Source organism: Nomascus leucogenys, chromosome 22a, assembly GCF_006542625.1.
Source record: "Nomascus leucogenys isolate Asia chromosome 22a, Asia_NLE_v1, whole genome shotgun sequence".
NCBI classification, from domain to species: Eukaryota; Metazoa; Chordata; class Mammalia; order Primates; family Hylobatidae; genus Nomascus; species Nomascus leucogenys.
This window is the reverse complement of record NC_044402.1, coordinates 111,885,867-111,906,589: the sequence shown is the minus strand read 5'-3', so window position 1 is coordinate 111,906,589 and position 20,723 is coordinate 111,885,867. Positions and strand designations below refer to the sequence as shown.

The 20,723-nt window shown below is 35.4% G+C and overlaps 1 protein-coding gene across 2 annotated transcripts in view; it reads left to right on the top strand.

The window, feature by feature from the left end:
* The window catches only part of ERBB4 (erb-b2 receptor tyrosine kinase 4), a 1,163,189-nt gene that overhangs the window by 1,118,064 nt on the left and 24,402 nt on the right, over positions 1–20,723 (top strand). For both annotated transcript variants that reach the window (XM_003254031.3, XM_003254029.3), the window contains exon 25: positions 424–594. In XM_003254031.3, the coding sequence (XP_003254079.1) occupies positions 424–594 (171 nt within the window). The remainder of the gene's footprint in view (positions 1–423; positions 595–20,723) is intronic.

The window sequence follows — 20,723 nt, the reverse complement described above, 5'->3', positions numbered from 1 at the left end:
CCTATGGTCCTGATAATCCTACAGCATCAAACGAACCAAATAGAATAAACATTGATAAATTGATCACATTTTATTGTTTATTCTTAAAGTTGCAACCCATACACGATCTGGGCAATGAACAATTATTTTCAGACCTGAAATTGATTTTACCTCCCTAAAAACATCTTTTGATTTTGCTTTATTTTTCTCTAACGGTATTTATCATATTCTCCTTGTATAAAGTTTGTTTACCTGACCCTATCATTTCTAAGCATGTTATAGGTTTCTTAATGGCTGGTGGTTGTGCTAAAGACTTGTTTTTTTAAAATGTGTGTATGAATTTTTCAATGATCTGTTATGATATTACATAAATTTATTGCAGAGACCACATATTTAAGATAAGAAAGAAAGAATCATATTTGTGTCTGATGGGCAATCTTTTAGGGTGATGATCGTATGAAGCTTCCCAGTCCAAATGACAGCAAGTTCTTTCAGAATCTCTTGGATGAAGAGGATTTGGAAGATATGATGGATGCTGAGGAGTACTTGGTCCCTCAGGCTTTCAACATCCCACCTCCCATCTATACTTCCAGAGCAAGAATTGACTCAAATAGGGTAAGAAAGAATTATATACACATGTCATATTATTTCTGAGATATAAAATCATGTAAATAGTTCATAAGCACTAACATTTCAAAATAATTATATAGCTCAAATCAATGTGATGCCTAGATTAAAAACATACCATACCCACAAAAGATGTGCCAATCTTGCGATATATAGTTAATTTTGGAAGACAAGCATGGACAATACAACATGTACTCTGAAATACCTTCAAGATTTCAGAAGAAAAACATTTTCCTCATCTTAATTTATTTAAAACAAATCTTAACTTTAAAAAACAATTCCAACTAATAAAACCATTATGTGTATATAAATAAATGAAAATTCCTACCAAGTAGGCTTTCTACTTTTCTTTCTTAAAAAGATATTATGATTTATTAGTCAAGAAGTAATACAAGTATAAATCTTTCACTTATTTAAGAAAAATTAAATATTTTCTGTCAAGTTGAAGTAGAAACACAGAAAACTGTGCAGTCCTTTGAACCTAATCGTATCGAAAAGGCTGCTAAGAAGTAGATTTTTGTTTCTAAGAAGTAGATTTAAGTTTTGAAAGAAGTTTCTGAAAATACTTTACATTTCATTTTAAATGTTAAACCTACTCTATATGAATTCGATTCTTTCTTTGAAAGCTGTCAAATCCATGCATTTGTTTATTTTTATAAATTCATTCCTCATTCATTCAACATATATTGAGTACCACTGTATGTGAAGCATTAGTATACATTTAAGACTCAAAGAATTTTGACACAACTTCTCCTTTCAAGAAGTGACCACCTTAATCAAAGAATCATAGAGATAGAGGGACTGCATAATAAGTGCTGTAATCCAGTAATTCACTGACCAGTACGGAGCATGAAGAAGTAGTAAATTTGTGTCTGTAATCAATTTCTTCCATTGATAGGATATAAACATGATGCTTAGTTTTTTCTAGAAGATAATTTTCTCTTAATCTCCTCCTTTATCTAAGAACATTATCATAGCTAGTAGAACAAACAGCATCCGATTTCTCTTGACCACAGCCACAAGAACATTTTCAACTTGCTGCTCATTATCTAACATAATTTGCTTTATTTCATATTGATAGTAACAAGTAATATTCCCCTGGTGGTTACTATTCAACACGTATATGTTAACCTCCTTAATCCTTAAACAAACTTCATGAGGTTCTATTATTATTGTCTCCTTCTTTCAAATGAAGAAACTTGCCACAGAGAAGTCAGGTGATATGACTGGTGTCACACAGCTAGTCAGTGGAAGAGAGGAATAATGTAAGCTAGATATCTGCCTACTACAGTGTAGTTTGTTCTGCTTCAAAGTTACTGAAGCATGTTATTTCCATGATGTGATTAGAGTCTGGGACTTGTCTTGTTTGGGAAATTCCCCAGGTGGTTTTCTTATAAAATGCATCTCAAATCTACGCTACACCTTTTACTCATCTACCTCCATTTAGAAGATCTGATATGGAAAGAGACAAAGATGGAGACCTAAATTATTTTTTCTTTTCTATTAAAAAATATTATAGTACAAACAGAAAACTTTATCACATGCCCTATGGGGAGTAGATAACTAAAAGTTTTAAAAATTAGATGAATGGATAGGTAATGAATAATCAGTCTTTTGCTTGTGAGAGGGAAGAATGTGGTTAAGGTGTATAAAGGAGGCTCTCTGTACACTTTATACCCTCGTGTTTATAATTTTAAGTGACAAATTCATTACTTCTGGTTACAATAGTGAAATTTCAAAAAAAATAGTTTTTCTTTCTTAGCTTGTAATGCTATAAATCTTTTTCTTTTCATAAGAATTCTTACATTTCAGCTTTTTGTTCATTTTAATTTACAGTTCTCAGTGCAAGAAATTCTTAATAAACGTTTGAGCTAACTAGATGGAATTCTTGAGACAAAGTATAAATCACCCGAGGACTTATTTGACCTTTAGCCATCATTTCTTATTCCACATTATAAAACAATGTTACCTGTAGATTTCTTTTTTTCAGTCCTCGGAAAAGAAATTGTGCTTAAATATCATTTTACGTTCAGGCATTTAAAAAGCTTTATTTGTCATCTATATTGTCCTAATGGTTTTCAGTCTGGCTTTACATAACTTTTACAGAAATTTCTAATATGTACAAATGCCATGTTCCTCCTTTTTTTCCTACATGGCTAAATTAGAAAATAAATTACTTCCATTTTAAGTTTGGTGGCTAAATAACGTGCTAACGGAACATCTTAAAAGTGAATTTTGATCAAATGTTTCTTAAGCATATGTGATAGACTTTGAAACCAAAAAAAAAAAATGCATTTTGAAAATATAGGCTCCACTGCGCACTAATTAAGAAACTTTAGGTAATGTTCTGAATATCTCTATGACTTTGTTTCCTCATTTTCTAAATGCAATATTGCCTATCTTATATGAGTGTTAGGCAATTAACTTTAAAAAATTGCAGAGTATTTATAATGCCAGGTAAACAAATTTTATTACTCTACTTTTAGGATCATCAATTTCACTTTTCATTTTTACCATTTTTATTTTTACCTTTTTCCTTGTCAATATCATGTATCATAAATAATCACACTTTCTTATAAGGTGCTCTACCCACTATCTATGAAAAACTTGTTGATGCAATTACTGCTTGGCCAGCAAATTATTTCTGCTGATGTGTTCTAATATCAAATAAAGACAGAAGTAATTTTTTTATAGTGCTTTTGATTTTTTAATTCCACATATATTTTGATAAATTACAACTTTAAAGCAATGAATCAATTCAAAATACAATGTTTATATTTGTCCAGAAAGTTGATGAATACAAATTTAAGTCATGCTAGAAAACACTTACCTAATTTGCAGCTGCTGTTATTATTGTTAGATAATACTTTTAATATTACCTTAAAATTTTTTTTTTCTTTTTTTTTTTTGAGACAGGGTCTCACTCTGTCACCCAGGCTGGAGTGCAGTAGCGTGATCTTGGCTCACTGCAACCTCCACATGCCAAGCTCAGGAGATCCTCCCATCTCTGCCTCCAGAGTAGCACCACAGGTGCACGCCACCCCACCCAGCTAATTTTTTATAATTTTTTGTAGAGACAGGGTTTCCTTATGTTGCCAAGGCTACTCTTTTTTTTTTTTTTTTTTTTGAGATGGAGTCTTGCTCTGTCGCCCAGGCTCAAGCAATCCACCCACCTTGGCCTCCCAAAGTGCTGAGATTACAAGTGTGAGCCACCATGGCTGGCCTCAAATCTTTTTAAGCAATAATGCACCAAAAGCTATTACTCTAGCGTGATGTAAAAATGGGAGAAAATGAGAAGCTATTTAACTTCTGCAAACAGTGCTCTATATCTGTAAAATGGGGATTTAAAAATTTTCTCACAGAATATTATGAAGATTAGCTTTTTAGTGTATGCAAGCATGTTAGTTACCTATTAATGAACCTGGAATAGATGTTCCAACAGTGTGGAAATAAATGAATATTAACCAAATGAAAAAAGCAAAGAGTATTTATTCAGAGACTGCTATAGCAAGAAAGTCAGCTCCATCACTTACATTTTGGCAGAGACTTAAAGGCCCGCAGAGGAGTGGGAAAGCTGTATAGGAAAAAGAAAAAAAGGGAAAGCTTCATCTATGCCCTCATTAGAGACTGTTGGCCTGGGGAAGCTATAGGCAGGATAACTAGAAGCATTGGTTAGAGGTGCATGTTTGACTTTTTTCTGTTGGTCTGAAGTTGGAAGCAAGGACAAAAATTAGGAAAGCTGCCAGTTATTAATCAATTCTGGTCATTTGGAGCTGATTGTTTTACAAGTAATTGTTTAGCTTCCTGGATTGTTAATAGAGATAGCAATCTGACTTCCTGCAAATCTGATTTACAAAAGGCTGGTTTGCTGGGCTGTTTATTGTAGATAAGGTTTGCTTCCCAATTTGTTTCTATTTTTACATATGGTCAGGCCATTGTCCCTTTGTATATTCAGTCTATTGGATTTAGTTTCCATTGCTGCCTTCTTTTCTCTAGATATTTAAACACGTGCTGCCTAATATTTTCAATTACATGTTCAGCATAATTTAAAAATTCTCCATAGGTTTTTTTTTCTTTTTTTTTTTGTTACAATGGCTAAGTTTGGTCTTTTGGGTTGCCTAGAGTTATATTTTTTGATATAACAAATTGTATATTAAATGAAATAGCAATGAATGAAAATAGTGAATAAACTGATGTGGCTGAAGATATTTTAGCTTTAATGATATTAGAAAATTTAATTTAATGTAAAAGCTTCCATGTATTTTTATAGAGGAAGACACAGTTTCAATTGCAAGCCCATCCAGTCATTTGTAAGAAATAGTTTTAAGATTAAATGCTCCACCGCTGTCAAAACATATCAGCTAACTCTTAATTATCTCAGCCAGTGGAAGACAGAGAAATTGTAGCTACTCCACATTAGTGAAGTGAGTAACCCGCAATGGATTTATCATCACAATCTAAACTTCTTTTCACTTCTTTCCTATCTGCTAAGAAGTAACTCTATTAAATAGATTTGCATTTTCCTCCTCTTCTTACACACTTTCTCCCAGAATAGATATATAAATAAACTGAAAAATAAAATGTAAGCAGAAGTGAAGAATGAAGAAAATTAAAGAAGTTTGGTATCTCAAAAATTTGATCAATTTCTAAATCATTGAATGTAAGTAAGTTGAGTATCTTGACTGCTAAAAATATGATTCTATATACTGTACACCATATCACTTTGCTCTCAGATTAGATTTCATAACTTTAATATAGATATTTTTATAAGGTTGCCACACACACTGTAATTAACCATAAGATTTTTATAAATTTAGCCCCAACTCCTGCATAAAAAGAAAGAAATGCAAGCAAATCTTTGGTCTCTCCTATAAGATTTATTATATTTTGCTATATGTTTCCTTATGATGCATAAACCAGTAGAAGTTTGAGCAAAATGATAATACAGACACAATGATGTCATTCTCAATAATGACATTTGAAAATGTAAGTTTCAATGGGATTTGTCTTAGTATTACAATAAATCAAAATCCTGTCCCTTTATGAAATAATAAAAATAGTAATAATATCAGCTAAAACTTATTGAATGTTCACTATAACCCAAGTACTATGCTAAGTGATTTAAATTAACTCTCTCACTTTTATTTCACAAAGCCCTAGGAGGTAGGTACTACTGCCAGTCCAATTTTAAGAGTTTAAAAAAATAATCGAGCTATGGACAGTTTAGGTAACTTACAAATGATAAAAGAAAAAGAGCTAGAAATCGAGTCTGGATTTCAGTTGTCCCACACAAAGGCCATATTTCTAAGCTAACAGAGGGGATGGAGGAGGGAGACTTCTCATTTCAAGTTACTATTAAACATCTTGCTACCGAAGGACCCTAAAACTTTTCATTCACTTTGTGGTAATCTGGATAAAAAAACTAAATTGAAAGTCAGAAATCTCACATTCTGGAACCAAATTGATGATGCTTTAACCTCAGTTATGTTTTAAAATATTGCCTGATTATATCTCCTGCATTAAAATTGTACTTACTTTCTTTTTTTCTTTTCTTTGCTTTTTTTTTTTTTTTTTTTTTTATTGAGACCGTGTCTTGGCTCTGTTGCCCAGGCTGGAGTGCAGTGGCGCAGTCTCAGCTCACTGCAACCTCTGCCTCCCAGGTTCAAGCAATCCTCCTGCCTTAGCCTCCCAAGTAGCTGGAACTAAGGCATACACCACCATGCCTGGCTAATTTCTGTATTTTCAGTAGAGACAGGGTTTCACCTGTTGGCCAGGCTGGTCTCAAATTCCTGACCTCAAGTGATTCACCCACCTCAGCCTCCCAAAGTGTTGAGATTATAGGAGTGAGCCACTGCGCCTGGTCACGTTGAATTTTCTTCTAAGAAATATGTCATCAGAAAATGATCAAAAACATTTTGGCCTACCTCTGATAGAGGTAGGAGGCAGACAAAGGCCTAGGCAGATAGGGAAGTGTCCCCAGAGAGTCTCCAACTTGCCCCCACAAGTGTTTACACCAGATATTTTGTGCAGATAAGGAAGCCTGCATGGGGTGCTTGCCTGGGCATGCCCACAGTGGACTGGAAGCCCACATGCACTGGGGGAATGGGGTGGAACTACCAGGAATTTGCGCCTTATACAGGGGAGGAGCCTGGCCTCTTTATCTCGTGTGTGGTGGTGCTAGTATTCAATTTGAGGGAGGTAGAAACCTGCTTGCAGGACCCCCTCTCTTTGCTGAGAGCTTTCTTTTTCACTTAATAAATTCCACCTTCCTCACCCTTCAATGTGTCCTCATGCCTAATTCTTCCTGGTCATCAAACAAGAACCCAGATTTGCTGAGCTAAGGAGCAAAAAATCCTGCATCACTTCTATGCATAACTTTTTTCCTTATGTGATTGAACACAGAAGAGAAAACCCTATGGACACAAGTTAAGGAAGTATCTCATAGCTAAATGATATAGTGCGAGAATTCTGTGATGGTATGACAAGGTTACTGTGGTTGCAATTTACCAAGGATCAACATCACTTCTAACAACAGCTGCTACTTGATGATAAATGATTGTAGTCTCAGGATATTGGCTTGACATGATGGTATCTTTGACATGATGCTTGAGGGTTTTTGTTTGTTTGTTTGTTTTTATTAAGACAAAAGAAGGGGCTCTTCTTAAGATCCTCCACATGACTAGGGCTTTTGTTTGTTGGTTTGTTTTGGGGTTTTTTTTTTTTATTTTTTGTATCAATGTGTTTTTCTTTCTTTCTTTCTTTCTTTCTTTCTTTCTTTCTTTCTTTCTTTCTTTCTTTCTTTCTTTCTTTCTTTCTTAAGACAGGGTCTCCGTCTGTCCCCAGGCTAGAGTGCAGTGGCACAATCATTGTTCACTGCAATCTTGACCTCCTGGGCTCAAGTGATCCTTCTGCCTCAGTCTCCTGAATAGCTAAGACTATAGTTGTGTGCCACCATGCCCGGGTAATTAAAAAAAATTTTTCTGTGTGAAGACATGGTCTCACTGTGTTGTCCAAGATGGTCTCAAACTCCTGACCTCAAGCAATCCTCCCTCCTTGGCCTCCCAAAGCACTAGGATTACAAGCATGAGCCATGGCACCGGGCCTAAGTAGAAATCTTTTAAATTGTTCAATTTCTTTTTCTTTTTCTTTTTCTTTTTTTTTTTTTTTTTTTTTTTTTGAGACAGAGTCTCACTCTGTTGCCAGGCTGGAGTGCAGTAGCACGATCTTGGCTCATTGCAACCTCTGCCTCCCAGGTTCAAGTGATTCTCCTGCCTCAGCCTCCTGAGTAGCTGGGATTACAGGCACACGCCACCACACTCAGCTAATTTTTGTATTTTTAGTAGAGACAGGGTTTCACCATGTTGGCCAGGATGGTTTGGATCTCCTGACCTCGTGATCCACCCTTCTCAGCCTCCCAAAGTGCTAGGATTACAGGCGTGAGCCACCATGCCTGGCCAAATTGTTCAATGTAAATAAATTAATATATTGATTGTTTATTATAGGCTAGGTACTGTGTTGGGCAATCAGAGTACAAAGTTGGAAGACAGAGGTCCTGCCATCAAAGAGTTAATACTCTAGTTGAGGAGATAATATTCTGAGAGAGACATGCCAGGAATTATAGGAAAAAGAGGCTGATTATCTAGCTTGGAACAGAAATTGTTTTGGTGGAACAGATGAGCAGATCTGAAATGGATCAGAAGAAAAGCAAAAACAAACAAAACCGCCTACCACAAACAAAGGTGAAGAAATGTGTTTTTAAGTTACTTTTTAATTTCTACTTTTTGTAATATTTCTATATTGCACATGCTTGAGAACTTTTATCAGGAGGTGAGATGGACTTTCTTCCAATTTTCCTTTTTTTTCTGTCAATGTTATGATGGCTTGAAACATGATTTTGAAATCTCTTGCTCCTCATTAAATTATTCAATTTAAAAACTTTTTTTTTTCTTTTAGCCTTCCTGAAAAACAGCTCTCAAATTCCTATCTTCTGTTTCTGTTGTCTTGAATCTATTTCAGGCCCTTATCACGTCACAGAAGTTACTATAATATTCCTCCAATAGATATCCAATTGGTTTTATTTATTTATTTTTGGAAAATAGGCTCAATTTCTAAATAATAGTATTTACATTGTACCAAATGAAATACAATGTTAATTAATATTTCCATGCTTTATCATTTATTGGCACCAGTTTTTATTTTTTTGGTCTTCATCTATTTAGAGTACAGCTTTCTATTATTTCCATCGAGGGAAGAAACTCGAATGATGCATGTTTTAGTAGGTCTCTCTTCAAATGATATATAATCCTGTTGTCACTAACAGTTGAAGGATTTTTGAACATTTAGCCAAGGAAATGCCTTGGTCATTCCAGTTGACCAGTCACTGCAATTTATTTTCCACTCTTCTCTAACTCACACACACAAAACTGCCTGAAGCTGCAAGCATTATCCCAACATGGATCTCTTTCAAAATATAGATCATGTTGGTGCTTTCTGTTTGACTTTAGAGGTGTGGATGGATAATTTGCATATTTTAAGAAAGAGCTCCTCTCCTTATGTATTATAGATTTGACTGTTGTTTTTAAATAAGACCATAATGTCAAATTGCATTCATTTGTCCTTCCAAGCTCTTGGAAATAACAGGGATATCAAAAATGGTTCTGACCCCTCTGATTTTCCACTAATTAATTTGAGAAACCTTTCAAATACTTAATTTATATATAATAAAATATCAAGGGACCTTTTCGTGCAATGTCTTTTCTACCAGTGACTTTCTTAAAATCTGGATATATTAGTTTAGTTATGCTATTCTTTATAAGATTTACTTGTATTTAACACAGTACCTTAGACTGGGCGCAGTGGCTCACGCCTGTAATCCCAGCACTTTGGGAGGCTGAGGTGGGTGGATCATGAGGTCAGGAGATGGAGACCATCCTGGCCAACATGGTGAAACCCCATCTCTACTAAAAATACAAAAATTACCTGGGTGTAGCGGCACGTGCCTATAATCCCAGCTACTCAGGAGGCTGAGGCAAGAGAATCACTTGAACCCGAGAGGCGGAGGCTGCAGTGAGCTGAGATCACGCCACTGCACTTCAGCCTGGCAACAGGGCTAGACTCCGTCTCAAAACAAAACTAAATTAAAAAAAAACAAAGTACCCTTTTGTCTTTTACAAATTGTTATTGTTCTTTCATTTATCCCTGACTTCCTAAGGATTTTCATAGGGTTGGGTTATAATATCTTATTAAACATAATGTCAAGCCTTCTATAGTACCAGCTCTGAATTCTAAATTCTTCATTTAGCCCTGTCTTTAGGAATTACAAACAAAATTGAACTATTTTCTCAATTTCTTTAGTAATGAAGAGGTAAGTTTTAGAGTTACTTATCAAATTGTATCTCCAAGTATCATACAAATCACTTCTAGTAGATTTGAACTTTGTATAATGCCTTCTTGTTATGGTACAGTATGAATTCCTCTATAGTCATTGCTTTATTCTTTAGGGAATCTGCTTTTTCTATTGTTAAATAATTGCCTGTATCCCTTTCGACATTTTCTCATATAATGAATGTTAATCTTATTATTTTTCTCTTCAATATTTAAACAAAGTCTAGTCCTTGATGTGTGTAAAACTAAATACCATTGGTATTATAAACCTATAAATGCATGTTTGCACATGTGAAAGAGGTGAAATATTTCTCATAGCGTGGTAAATCACAATGATTTTACTCCTCACCCAAAATGAAGCAGCAGCCTGATATTTATAACTGACCTTAAAGTTGGGAAAGGAGGAGAGATTGGCAATGTGTGTATATATATATATATATACATTTAAAGCAAATACATTATTCATTGTGTATAAAGTTCCACACTCTCATTGACACACAGACACCAGGCTCTCCTTACAATATGGACAACATAATTTAACATCCCTCCTTTGGCACTTGCTTTTCCTTCTTTTTCCCTAGCATGTATGTCCTTCTCTGAACATATGTTTCCACTAGATTTTCTCTGAATAGAAATACAACCAGTGTGGTTTGTCCTTGGCCCTAGTATATATAGATGAACTCTGAGTGAAGTGACTTTCTTCACTGAGATGCACTGTTATAGCACGAGGTGGATGCATAAGTAACTATGTACTCACGTAGTGCCAGAGTTGCAAGGGACCTTAAAGACATTCTAGTGTAAACCCTTTCATCTTACATGTGTATACTGATACTGGAAAATATAAAACCTGTAGCCCAGTGTCCTTGTGCTTCTAAGGGATATGTGAGAAGCTTCAGTTTCTCAAGTCTAACTCTAGTATTCAGTCCTCTATTGCTCTATTGGTTCCCCCAACCCCTGGTCAAAACCATGAAAATCTTGATTTTGACTTTAAGTTTAGTGAGATTTAGTATCAATTGGTTTAAAAGGATCTTAACTGGGAGCACAGTGAGAAGCCAGAGCCCCTGCTCCGTTTATGCCTCTGTGAGACTCCCTGTAATCAAGAGTTAATGACTAGGAGGAACAAATGGAATTGACAGAGCCAAAATCAGAGCAAAAAAAACCAGGGAGAACAATGTCTGTATCGGGACTCAGTCATTACCTACTTGAAGATAAAATGATCCTTACAAGTTAAACAAATGTTTCAAAATTCTCAAACACAAACCTAAATATAGCTACCATTTATCGATCCCATATTCATGTATTAGGCTCTGCTCAGAGCTTTTTTACATGTATTACCCTTAACCTTCATAACAAGGGTAAATGAAGGGCATTACTATGGCCATTTTACAAAAGTAGAAATGAAGCAGAGAGGCAAAGTATTTTTGCTGAGACTTCCAGGTTACATGGTAAAAAGTAAGGTATTTTTACTGATTTGTCTATGCTTTTAACTCTCAACCTTCATTTGGTTAAAAATATATATATAATAATCTTCAATAAATAGTAATTAAATAAAATATAAGCCCAATAATTATTCAAATGGAGTTCATTAAAAGATGGAAGAGATGGTACAGACTTCTACTTTATTTAATTTGTTTTTTAAATATTGGGGACAAATTTTATGCAAGCCTTTTTCGTTTTACTCTAGACTACGAAGTACTATTTTGAAAAATATCCCGTCCCCTTTACATCCTCAGAGTTTGCTACAAGCAGTGTAATTCTAATCAGTGAATCACTTTTATTCTTGTGACATTCACAAAAATAAGTGACAGCTGAACAGTGCTTAAGAGTTTGCAAAGCATTTTGGCATCTGTGGCATTTTATTTTTACACCAGAATCCCAATTATACAGAACACTAAATTCTTGGCCTATTAAATAACTTGGTAATTTGGTTAAGAGCTTGGCAAATACCAGACGAGTGTCAGGTCTTCCGGCTCCAAAGAGAATGACCTATCTAGTAAATAATGATTCACCTGAAAGAACAACCTGTGCTTGTTTGTAGCTTCTTATCAGCACTAGACTTGGCTGCTGCCAAACATGTTTCTACAACACTAAGACAATGCGTGTCTTAGAAACACTGCTTGTTTAAGGAGAGTCTGGCGCTAAAGAATGTTTCAGAGATCTTTATGAAATTATTTTACACTTGAGCAACTATCTGCTGGCACGAGAAGCCTTTCTGAACAGTTGAAATAGGCTTCATCCACTCTTTGTTAAAGTGCTAAAGAGGAAAATCAGAGCTGGAAAAGGACACAAAGAGGTGGGAGGGACAACTAGAGAGGATCCTTAGATTGAGAATGTTAATGAATGTTTTATCTAAATCATTTAGATGGTTAATTTTTAGTATTACTACCACAAGACTCGCAGCTCTGCTGTAAATTACTGGGAAAATCTCATCAAGAAGCCTATTCTTTACTGTACTAGACCTAGAAAGGACAATTGTGAGTTTCTTTACCCTTTATATAATAGAAGTGGCACATTATCATCAACTTTCTATTCAAATTTTTTGGAAGTTATTTATGTATGTATGTATTTATTTATTTATTTTACAAATCCATCTTTGTCTGCCAGAGCTCCCTGTTCAGGCCAGCCTGCTATGATGATTGCTTCTGCAAAGGCTTGAGAGAGAGGGATGCTCTATTTTATTCTCAATAAGGATTGATGGCATTTTGAGAGGCTCAGAATATCCTTTGATTACTCCATGAAACAGAATGGAGAAGATGGTTGTGGATAGTGGGGGGTGGGCTGGCTCATCAGCTTTCCTTTGTGCACTTTCTGCAGTTGAACATACCCTAATCACAAGAATCTTGTGTTTCAGTCCCTTTCCTCGCTCACCTGCTCAAATGAAAAGTTCTCTTTTCAGTTCAGAATTCTGACATAGCAGCGTGTTCTAAAGACAGGCTAATTTGTGTTCTGTCGTTTTCACTCAGACACTGTAAATGAATGGCTGTGGACCAGCCTCTCATTACACTTGAGCAAAAGCTGAATTGAGAGATGGGTAGACCACCGTGGGAAAAATTCCAAATACTATGACTATATCTCTTGCAGCAAAATATGCTACATTATGATGAAAGAAGTACAGTAAATCAAAAAGGGAAAGAAATTGGAAGTTTAATCTACAACCAATTTAGTTTGCTTTTTCCAACGATAATCATAGACAATTGTTTAGCAACATTCATACTTAATTGTTTCCCTCCCTGGAAGAAAAAAAAAATAGTGTTTATAATTCCTAGCATATGGAGATGTTGAGGTATACATAATTCATATTCATTTGGAGCCTACTACAGTCTCTTCTTAGTTAGAGTCAGGTATTGTAGTTATGTGTTAGAGAGACCAGGCTACCGGATATTCTTGGGTTGAAATGACTAAATGCATTCTTTTGTGTCTAGTAATTATATATATTTATAAAACTATTAAATTCCTCAAAGAATAAATAATAGGTGATACCTGTTATCACTTATCTTTTGCCAAGTACCATAGTGTCTAATATTTATCAGTTTATTAAATCTCATGAAAACCCCTTGAGTTTAGTTTTTTAAAATATATTTTTATTTTTTTGAGACAAGAGTCTTTCTCTGTCACCCAGGCCAGAGTACAGTGGGGTGATCTCAGCTCACTGCAACCTCCCCATTCTGGGATCAAGCAACCCTCTTACCTCAGCCTCCTGAGTAGCTGGAACTGCAGGCATGCACCATCAAACCCAGCTAATTTTTTATTTTTTGTAGAGATGGGGTTTTGCCATGTTGCCCAGGCTGGTTTCAAATTCCTGGGCTCAAGCAATCTACCCACCTTGGCCTTCCAAAGTTCTGGGATTATAAGCATGAGGCACTGCACCTGGCCTTGAGTTTAGTTTTTTCTATTTTATTTTTCTACTATTTTAGTATTTACTATTTTTTGTTTATTATCTATCTACTAACTATTTTTATCACCTTTTTGTGGGTAAACTGAGGCACAGCTATTCAATGACAAAACCTGGCAGCCTGGCTCGAGAGTCCTTTGAGGCTGCACTGTTTACCAAAATGATGCATTGCCTCTCAGTCTGCCTCTGACATTTTTCTCTTTTATTATTGCTACGAGATCAGTACTCAGTACCTTAAAGATGAGTATATCAATCAGTAAAGAATTTTGACTTTTTGAACTTTTTTATTATCAGATTCCTCATAAATGTTAATTTTGATCTTTAAGGGGCCAAATCATCTTACTATTAGCTGTGTATCCATTAATTCAGACTTAGAAATTTCTATTTACCTATATTGAATAATGATTAATTCAGGCAAGTAGCAAAAGCATTTATTCATTCAATAATTGATCCATTCATCAAACATTTATTTAGGTATCTACTATATATCTGAACTAATGATTTCCCACTGGGGCCATATCCAATTGTGCCCTCTTATTTGTAGAAGAAATTTATGAATAAGTAGCTAATAAAATGCAATGAGAAAGTGTTATAATAGGGACAAAAAGAATACGTAAGGGATCATTTGAGCAAATAAGGGTTTTTAAGCAGGGGCATGGCAAAGTCAGACCTGGCTTCTAGTAAGAAAATTCTGGTAGCTTTTTAATATGTGAATTAAAACAAAGAGAGATTTATTTCTTGAGTAGGACAGGACTTCCTACTCACAGGACATGAGTAGGAAGTTTGATGGAAGTGATGATTTTGAGATAGAAACAACAGGATTTGGGTATCATTTGGATGTTGCAGAGTGGGAAGGAGAGAAGTCTAGGGTGACTAGGAAGATGTTAACATTACTATTAATACATGAAAACAGAGGAGTAGAATAAGGAGATGTGATTAATATTTTAAAACATAAGTAGATATAGTCATTAGATAGGAATGTGTGCCTAGAGCTCGAGTGAAGTTAACTCATAATTTGGAAACCATTATTCTTGATTCATGACATCTAACTATTCTTTTTGAGAGAAATTTTGGTAGAATGTAGAACTAGTGAAGAGACAAATAAAATTGATTGAGGAGTTAAAGGCAGGAAATGTGAATTTCTTTGAAAAACTCGTCTATGTGAAAGGAAGAAAGGACGCAGAATGTGAATTCAGAAAGGAAGATGAGTCAGAGGAAGTTTTCTAAAACAATGGGCATCCAAACATTAGAGACGAGTGAACCCGTGAAATCACAGAGAGTGTGGAAGATAATAGGGGATAGGTGGAGAAAACTCTGGGAGGAGTTAGGGGAAGGTATGTCCAACACATTTGTAGAAAAGTTTATCTTAGGCAAGAAGAAGTACATTTGGCATGATAAAATTTAAGAATGAGATTTTTAACCCATATGTCAGATGGAAGTTTCTCTGTCCCTTGAGCATTAGATAAAATTTTATTGAACCTGAAATTCACAAACGGAAGACATTCAAATTGCTTCCTCATATTTTCTTTTAATTCACTGGGGATAAAGTGCTGATTGAGGCAATTTAGTGATATGGCAACATAGTATATCATGGAATCTGAGGTCTGACTGCCTGTACTTAACTAGTTCTGTAAACTTGGCCACTTAACCTCTCGGTTTATTCTACTCTAAAATGATGATAAGAATAATATCTACCATAGGTATATATGAGGATTTAGTGCAGCAATATAGGTAAAGCACTTCAAACTAACAACTCATTAACTGTTAGCTCTTCTCTTTTTTAAGTTCCAATTTCCTAATTTCCACATTTTATTGATTCTCACCACTTCCTTGATTTCCACAAATCAGTCTTTTCTCTCATTTATCCAACAACAAAAATAACTCACGTCCAGATTTCGGGAATTTGGCAGATTAGACTGAAAACAGAACTGGTGGACTAGGTTGAAGGGGTCACTTCATAGAAAGTACAGTCACCTACTGTTTAATCCTCCTCTCTCTCTGCCTTTTTCAGCTGTTTCCTCCCAGACTGATCTGGGGCTCCAAAATTTCCTTTCTCTATTTTGTCATATAATTTTTCTTCTCATCTGAAGCCTTGGTACTCAACTCTCAGTTGACTCGCCAACTACACAAACACTCAACCAAGATTAAAGAAAAATGTTTTAACAAAGTTAAAAAAAAAATGTTTTAACAAAGTTAGTTGTCAAGAGACAATTCAGTCCAGTTGTAATAAGAAGTAGTGGCCGGGCACGGTGGCTCACACTTGTAATCCCAGCACTTTGGGAGGCCGAGGCAGGCAGATCACGAGGTCAGGAGATCGAGACCACGGTGAAACCCCGTCTCTACTAAAAATACAAAAAAAATTAGCCGGGCGTGGTGGCGGGCACCTGTAGTCCCAGCTACTCGGAGAGGCTGAGGCAGGAGAATGGCGTGAACCCGGGAGGCGGAGCTTGCAGTGAGCCGAGATCGCGCCACTGCACTCCAGCCTGGGCGACAGAGCGAGACTCCGTCTCAAAAAAAAAAAAAAAAAAAGTAGCAAATTTTCTATTTTATTATAATTTAGAGATTAAATTGAGGGACATTGAGGTACTCCCAACCTATAGACATTTGGATTCTATTCTCTCTATTATATCGAGAGCAAGCTGTTGACAGAGAGGGAGGAGAGCAGGGCTGTATTAGGAAGCTTAGAGACTGGCTAAGGCTTAAGAAAAATGTCACAGTAAGGCATACAAACAAAGACAAATGAGGGGCTAGTAAATCTAAGGATCACCAAAGGCGTAGAAAACCTGGCGTTTTTGAGGCGCCATTCTGCTTGAATGCATGATTGTTCAGTAGCATTGATGGAACTGGCAGCAAGGGAGAGGGAACAAAAGAGATAAATCAAGAGTTGAGCTCCGGTAGGGCAGTTGCAAATATAATACTGAAGCTGAAGGAACTAAAGGTTACATTGAGGATCAGTGATGTAAGGATAAAGGATAATGGGGTATAAGTAACTTATTTCTTTTTCTCTTATCTGTTTACCTAATTATACATAATTATGTAAATACTAACATTGTATATCTGCTGTCAGCTGAGTATGGTAGGTTCTTGACATAACATTCCCATAAAATGTAATACTGAGGAAAAGGAAGGAGCCTTCTTTCCTCATTTTAGGCTAAGGAAACTGGGACTTACAGAGATTGAGAAGCTTGTAAAATAGCTTTGGTAAGTGCCAAAGTATTCAAAACCATACCTGGCTTACTTCAAAGCCCGTGCTGGAAAAATAAAGTGCCAAGGGATTAATTGAGGAGCAGAAAAAAATAAAAGGCAGAAGAACTGATTGAGTCAGAGAAAGGAAATCAATGCACAGAAAGAATAAGAGATTGTGGTCAGAGAAAGGGATTCTTAAAGAATTGGCACTGAGAGCTTTTCACAGTGATGTCAAAATGTATACACAGCTATATGGTAGTTAAAGCAGCTATATGGTAGTTAAAGTGCAGTGGAGATAAGATTGTAGGCAAGGAGGAGGCTCCAGAGTTATAATACTTGGGTATTTAGTGTGGTCCATGGTGAAAGGTTTTGGGACCAAGCCAGACATAATTGCAATCTCAGTGATACCAATGAGCATGAACACTCTGAGTGCTGGACAATGCCTCCAAAGACTGTAGATTATAGTCACAAAGATAAGAACCTGTGGTAGAATTGTTAAAGCATGAGTCTTCAAAAGAAGAGGGGCTTGAATGAATTTTGAAGAGCTAGTATCTGGAATCTTACAGCATATTAACCTTGGCTCTGAGGCCTGAGTTGAATCATGGAATAGACATTCTCCATTAGATGAAATATTGCAAGAAAGGATGTGCAGAGTGGCTTCTCATGAAAGCCAGATTTTTGGTAAATAATAAACTGTAGGGAACATTTTCAGAAACAGCGAGGATGGAAAAGGGGCAGTTCCAGGTTTTGTGGAGCCGGACACAAATAATTGAGAGTAGAGGTGGAGGCTCTTTGAGAAAAAGAACACAAAAATAAAAATTTTACTTTTGCAAATTTTAGAAAACCCCCAAATCATGTGAATCTATGACTTGGGTTCTTCATCAGGCCTATAACTGAAGGGTCTAAAGCTTAAACTTCATTGCTTCAAGGTAAATCCACCTTTGGGTCGAAGAGATTAGACAATATATAGGAGGAATGGCTGTCAGGAATTAACTACTAGTTTCAAATAGCATGTTAGTGAAAGCTGCTTTGGGGACTTCTGGTGTTTAGAACATCAAGATGGATGGGGTGGTCTCTGGAAGTTTAATATAATAACAACTATTTATTATACCTCCTCTTTTCTAGGGGAGGATGGTCCAGCACATTTTAAAATTTTATTGCAGGCTGATAAACGTTTTATGAATGTTCACCTGTCTATATGCTTAGGATGAGCTTACTACTTGTTTTTGCTCTTCTCTTGACCAGAATTTCCAAGCAGGAGAATATGAAGGCATTTCAAAGCAAATAATTCACAGGCTGAGCTTTTTTCAAACTCTCTTGGAAATATATTCTCCTCCTGCATAATTTACCTTCAATATGCCTTCATATGGCAATGAACCAAATACAAATCCTAGAATTGCTGCCAGGGTGCTAATATTACTTTTAATTACTTTCACCTGAGCTTTTGGTCACTTTTCAGTAAGAATTTAAAAGATCAGTCCTAAGAATGATCAAAATGTTCTCTTCTCATTTATTGTTTTTTGCAAGAATAACTAGATCTAAATTTTCTTCACCAAAATTGAAGCTACTACATAACTTTTTACTACTTGGATAAGTAAATTTAGGAGAAATAAGAGAGGCAGGATACTAGTGTAACTGGTTGGTTATCTACTTAAGGAGCTTGTTACCCTAAAAGACAACACTGATGAATTAGATAGGGTTTCTAAAAGTCTTGGGTATATTTATACATGATAAAAACAGTAATGGTTCCTAAGAGAGCTTGGGGTGCCTAATATTTAAGACTCATGACAAGAAAGATAAGCATTCTCTTCTTTGTGAATATATTCATAAGACCATGTATTAATATTTTCTTTCATTGGAACATAGCTGCACCCTGGCTTAATAATTTTCTTTAGATATGATAAATTATAATTGTGCTAGTAATATAATAAGTGACATAGTGGCCCAGAAAATATAAAAGAGGTTTTTCTTACCTTTCTAGTACTTTTTTTGTTTGTTTGTTTGCTATTTATTGGTAGAAGAGCTAGGGTAAAGGATATGTGAAAAAGTTTAATCTAATCTATTTTATTTTTCACAACTCCAGATCACTTAAATTACTTTAAGATTGCCAATCTAAGCACTTTTCTGTAACCTGGCTACTTTCTTTCCAAGGTGCATCTTTCTTAAACATGTTTATTGTTTTTAAAATCTTCAAAAAGCTTCAGATCTCAGTTTATTAAAGAAGTGATATATAGGAATGATGTCTCCACCAAACAGGGCATGAGAGTTCAACCATTTCCTACATGACTACATGCCTCTCTTAGTGTGTCAGTCAACTTTCTCTACAAAGAAAGACCAGCGATCATAGGGAAGGAAACATTCAATTGAAGCATACATTCTGCATGGAGGACTTCTCCTTGGCCTGTTGACAATGCCTCATCGTGAATTCTGAGATACATCTTATTAGGACTGTCTGGATGCTTTCAAGTGTTCAGTAGGAGTGATTAAAAAAAAAATCAAGGCCAATCCATACTCTGTAAAAAATGTGAATTTCTAATGTTTGTGTTCCATTGACTTTCTCACCCTCATCATCTAAAGAAAACAAAAATAATAAAGATTTTATTTCAGTTATCATAATCTCTACTGTTAGATCATTCAGTTCATTTATTTTAGTTGGTTAAGGATTTTATTACTGGATATTTCATGTACACCTTTCTGTGGCTAAGTGGTGAGGGCTCTGAGAGTTCTAAGAAGCCTTTCTTTGAATTACTGCTGCACTGAAAAAAAAGCATAGCAGTTGTAATTTTCAAAGGAATGCTTTAAAATCATTTTAAATGATGTGTGAATTAATAGACATTTAAATGAAACTTGTATATTATTTCTCATTATTTTACTTATGTCAATGACAGCAATCATTTTGACAATTGTTTCAAATTTGGTTTAAACTTTTTTAAAATTTTTAAATATTTAATCTTTGTGGGTACATAGTAGGTATATATTTTGGGTGTATGGGAGATATTTTGATACAGGCATACAATGTCTAATAATCACATCAGGGTAAATAGGGTTTCCCTCATCTCAAACATTTATCCTTTGTGTTACAAGCAATCCAATTATATGTTTTTATTTATTTTAAAATATACAGCTAAATTACTATTGACTATGGTCACTCTGTTATGTTATCAAATACTAGATCTCATTTACTCTATTTTTCCATTAACCATCCCCACTTCCCTTTACTCTCCCCTCAACTACCATTCCCAGCCTCTGGTAACCATTCTTCTACTCTCTATCTCCATAATTTCAATTGTGTTAATTTTTAGCTCCCACAGACATGCGAGAACATGCAAAGTTTGTCTTTCTGTGCCTGGCTTATTTTACTTCAAATAAAATTTGTGATACAAAATTTGCAAAATAACCTCTACCCTCACACAGATAATCATGTCACTGTGCAAATACTTTTATTGTGGTATGTAAAAAGTGTATGCTTATTTGGAAGGCAGCATTTAGTTGATTTTATGTGAGGGATTCTTGGAAAATTCAGCACTCAGCTGTATTTTCTTTGTGTCACTGGACAAAAAAGCCTGTTGCACATTTATCTACTATGTTATTCTATTCAGAGATATTTAACATAAACATGAGCTTATAAAGCTTATAAAGCACACAACACAGGCAG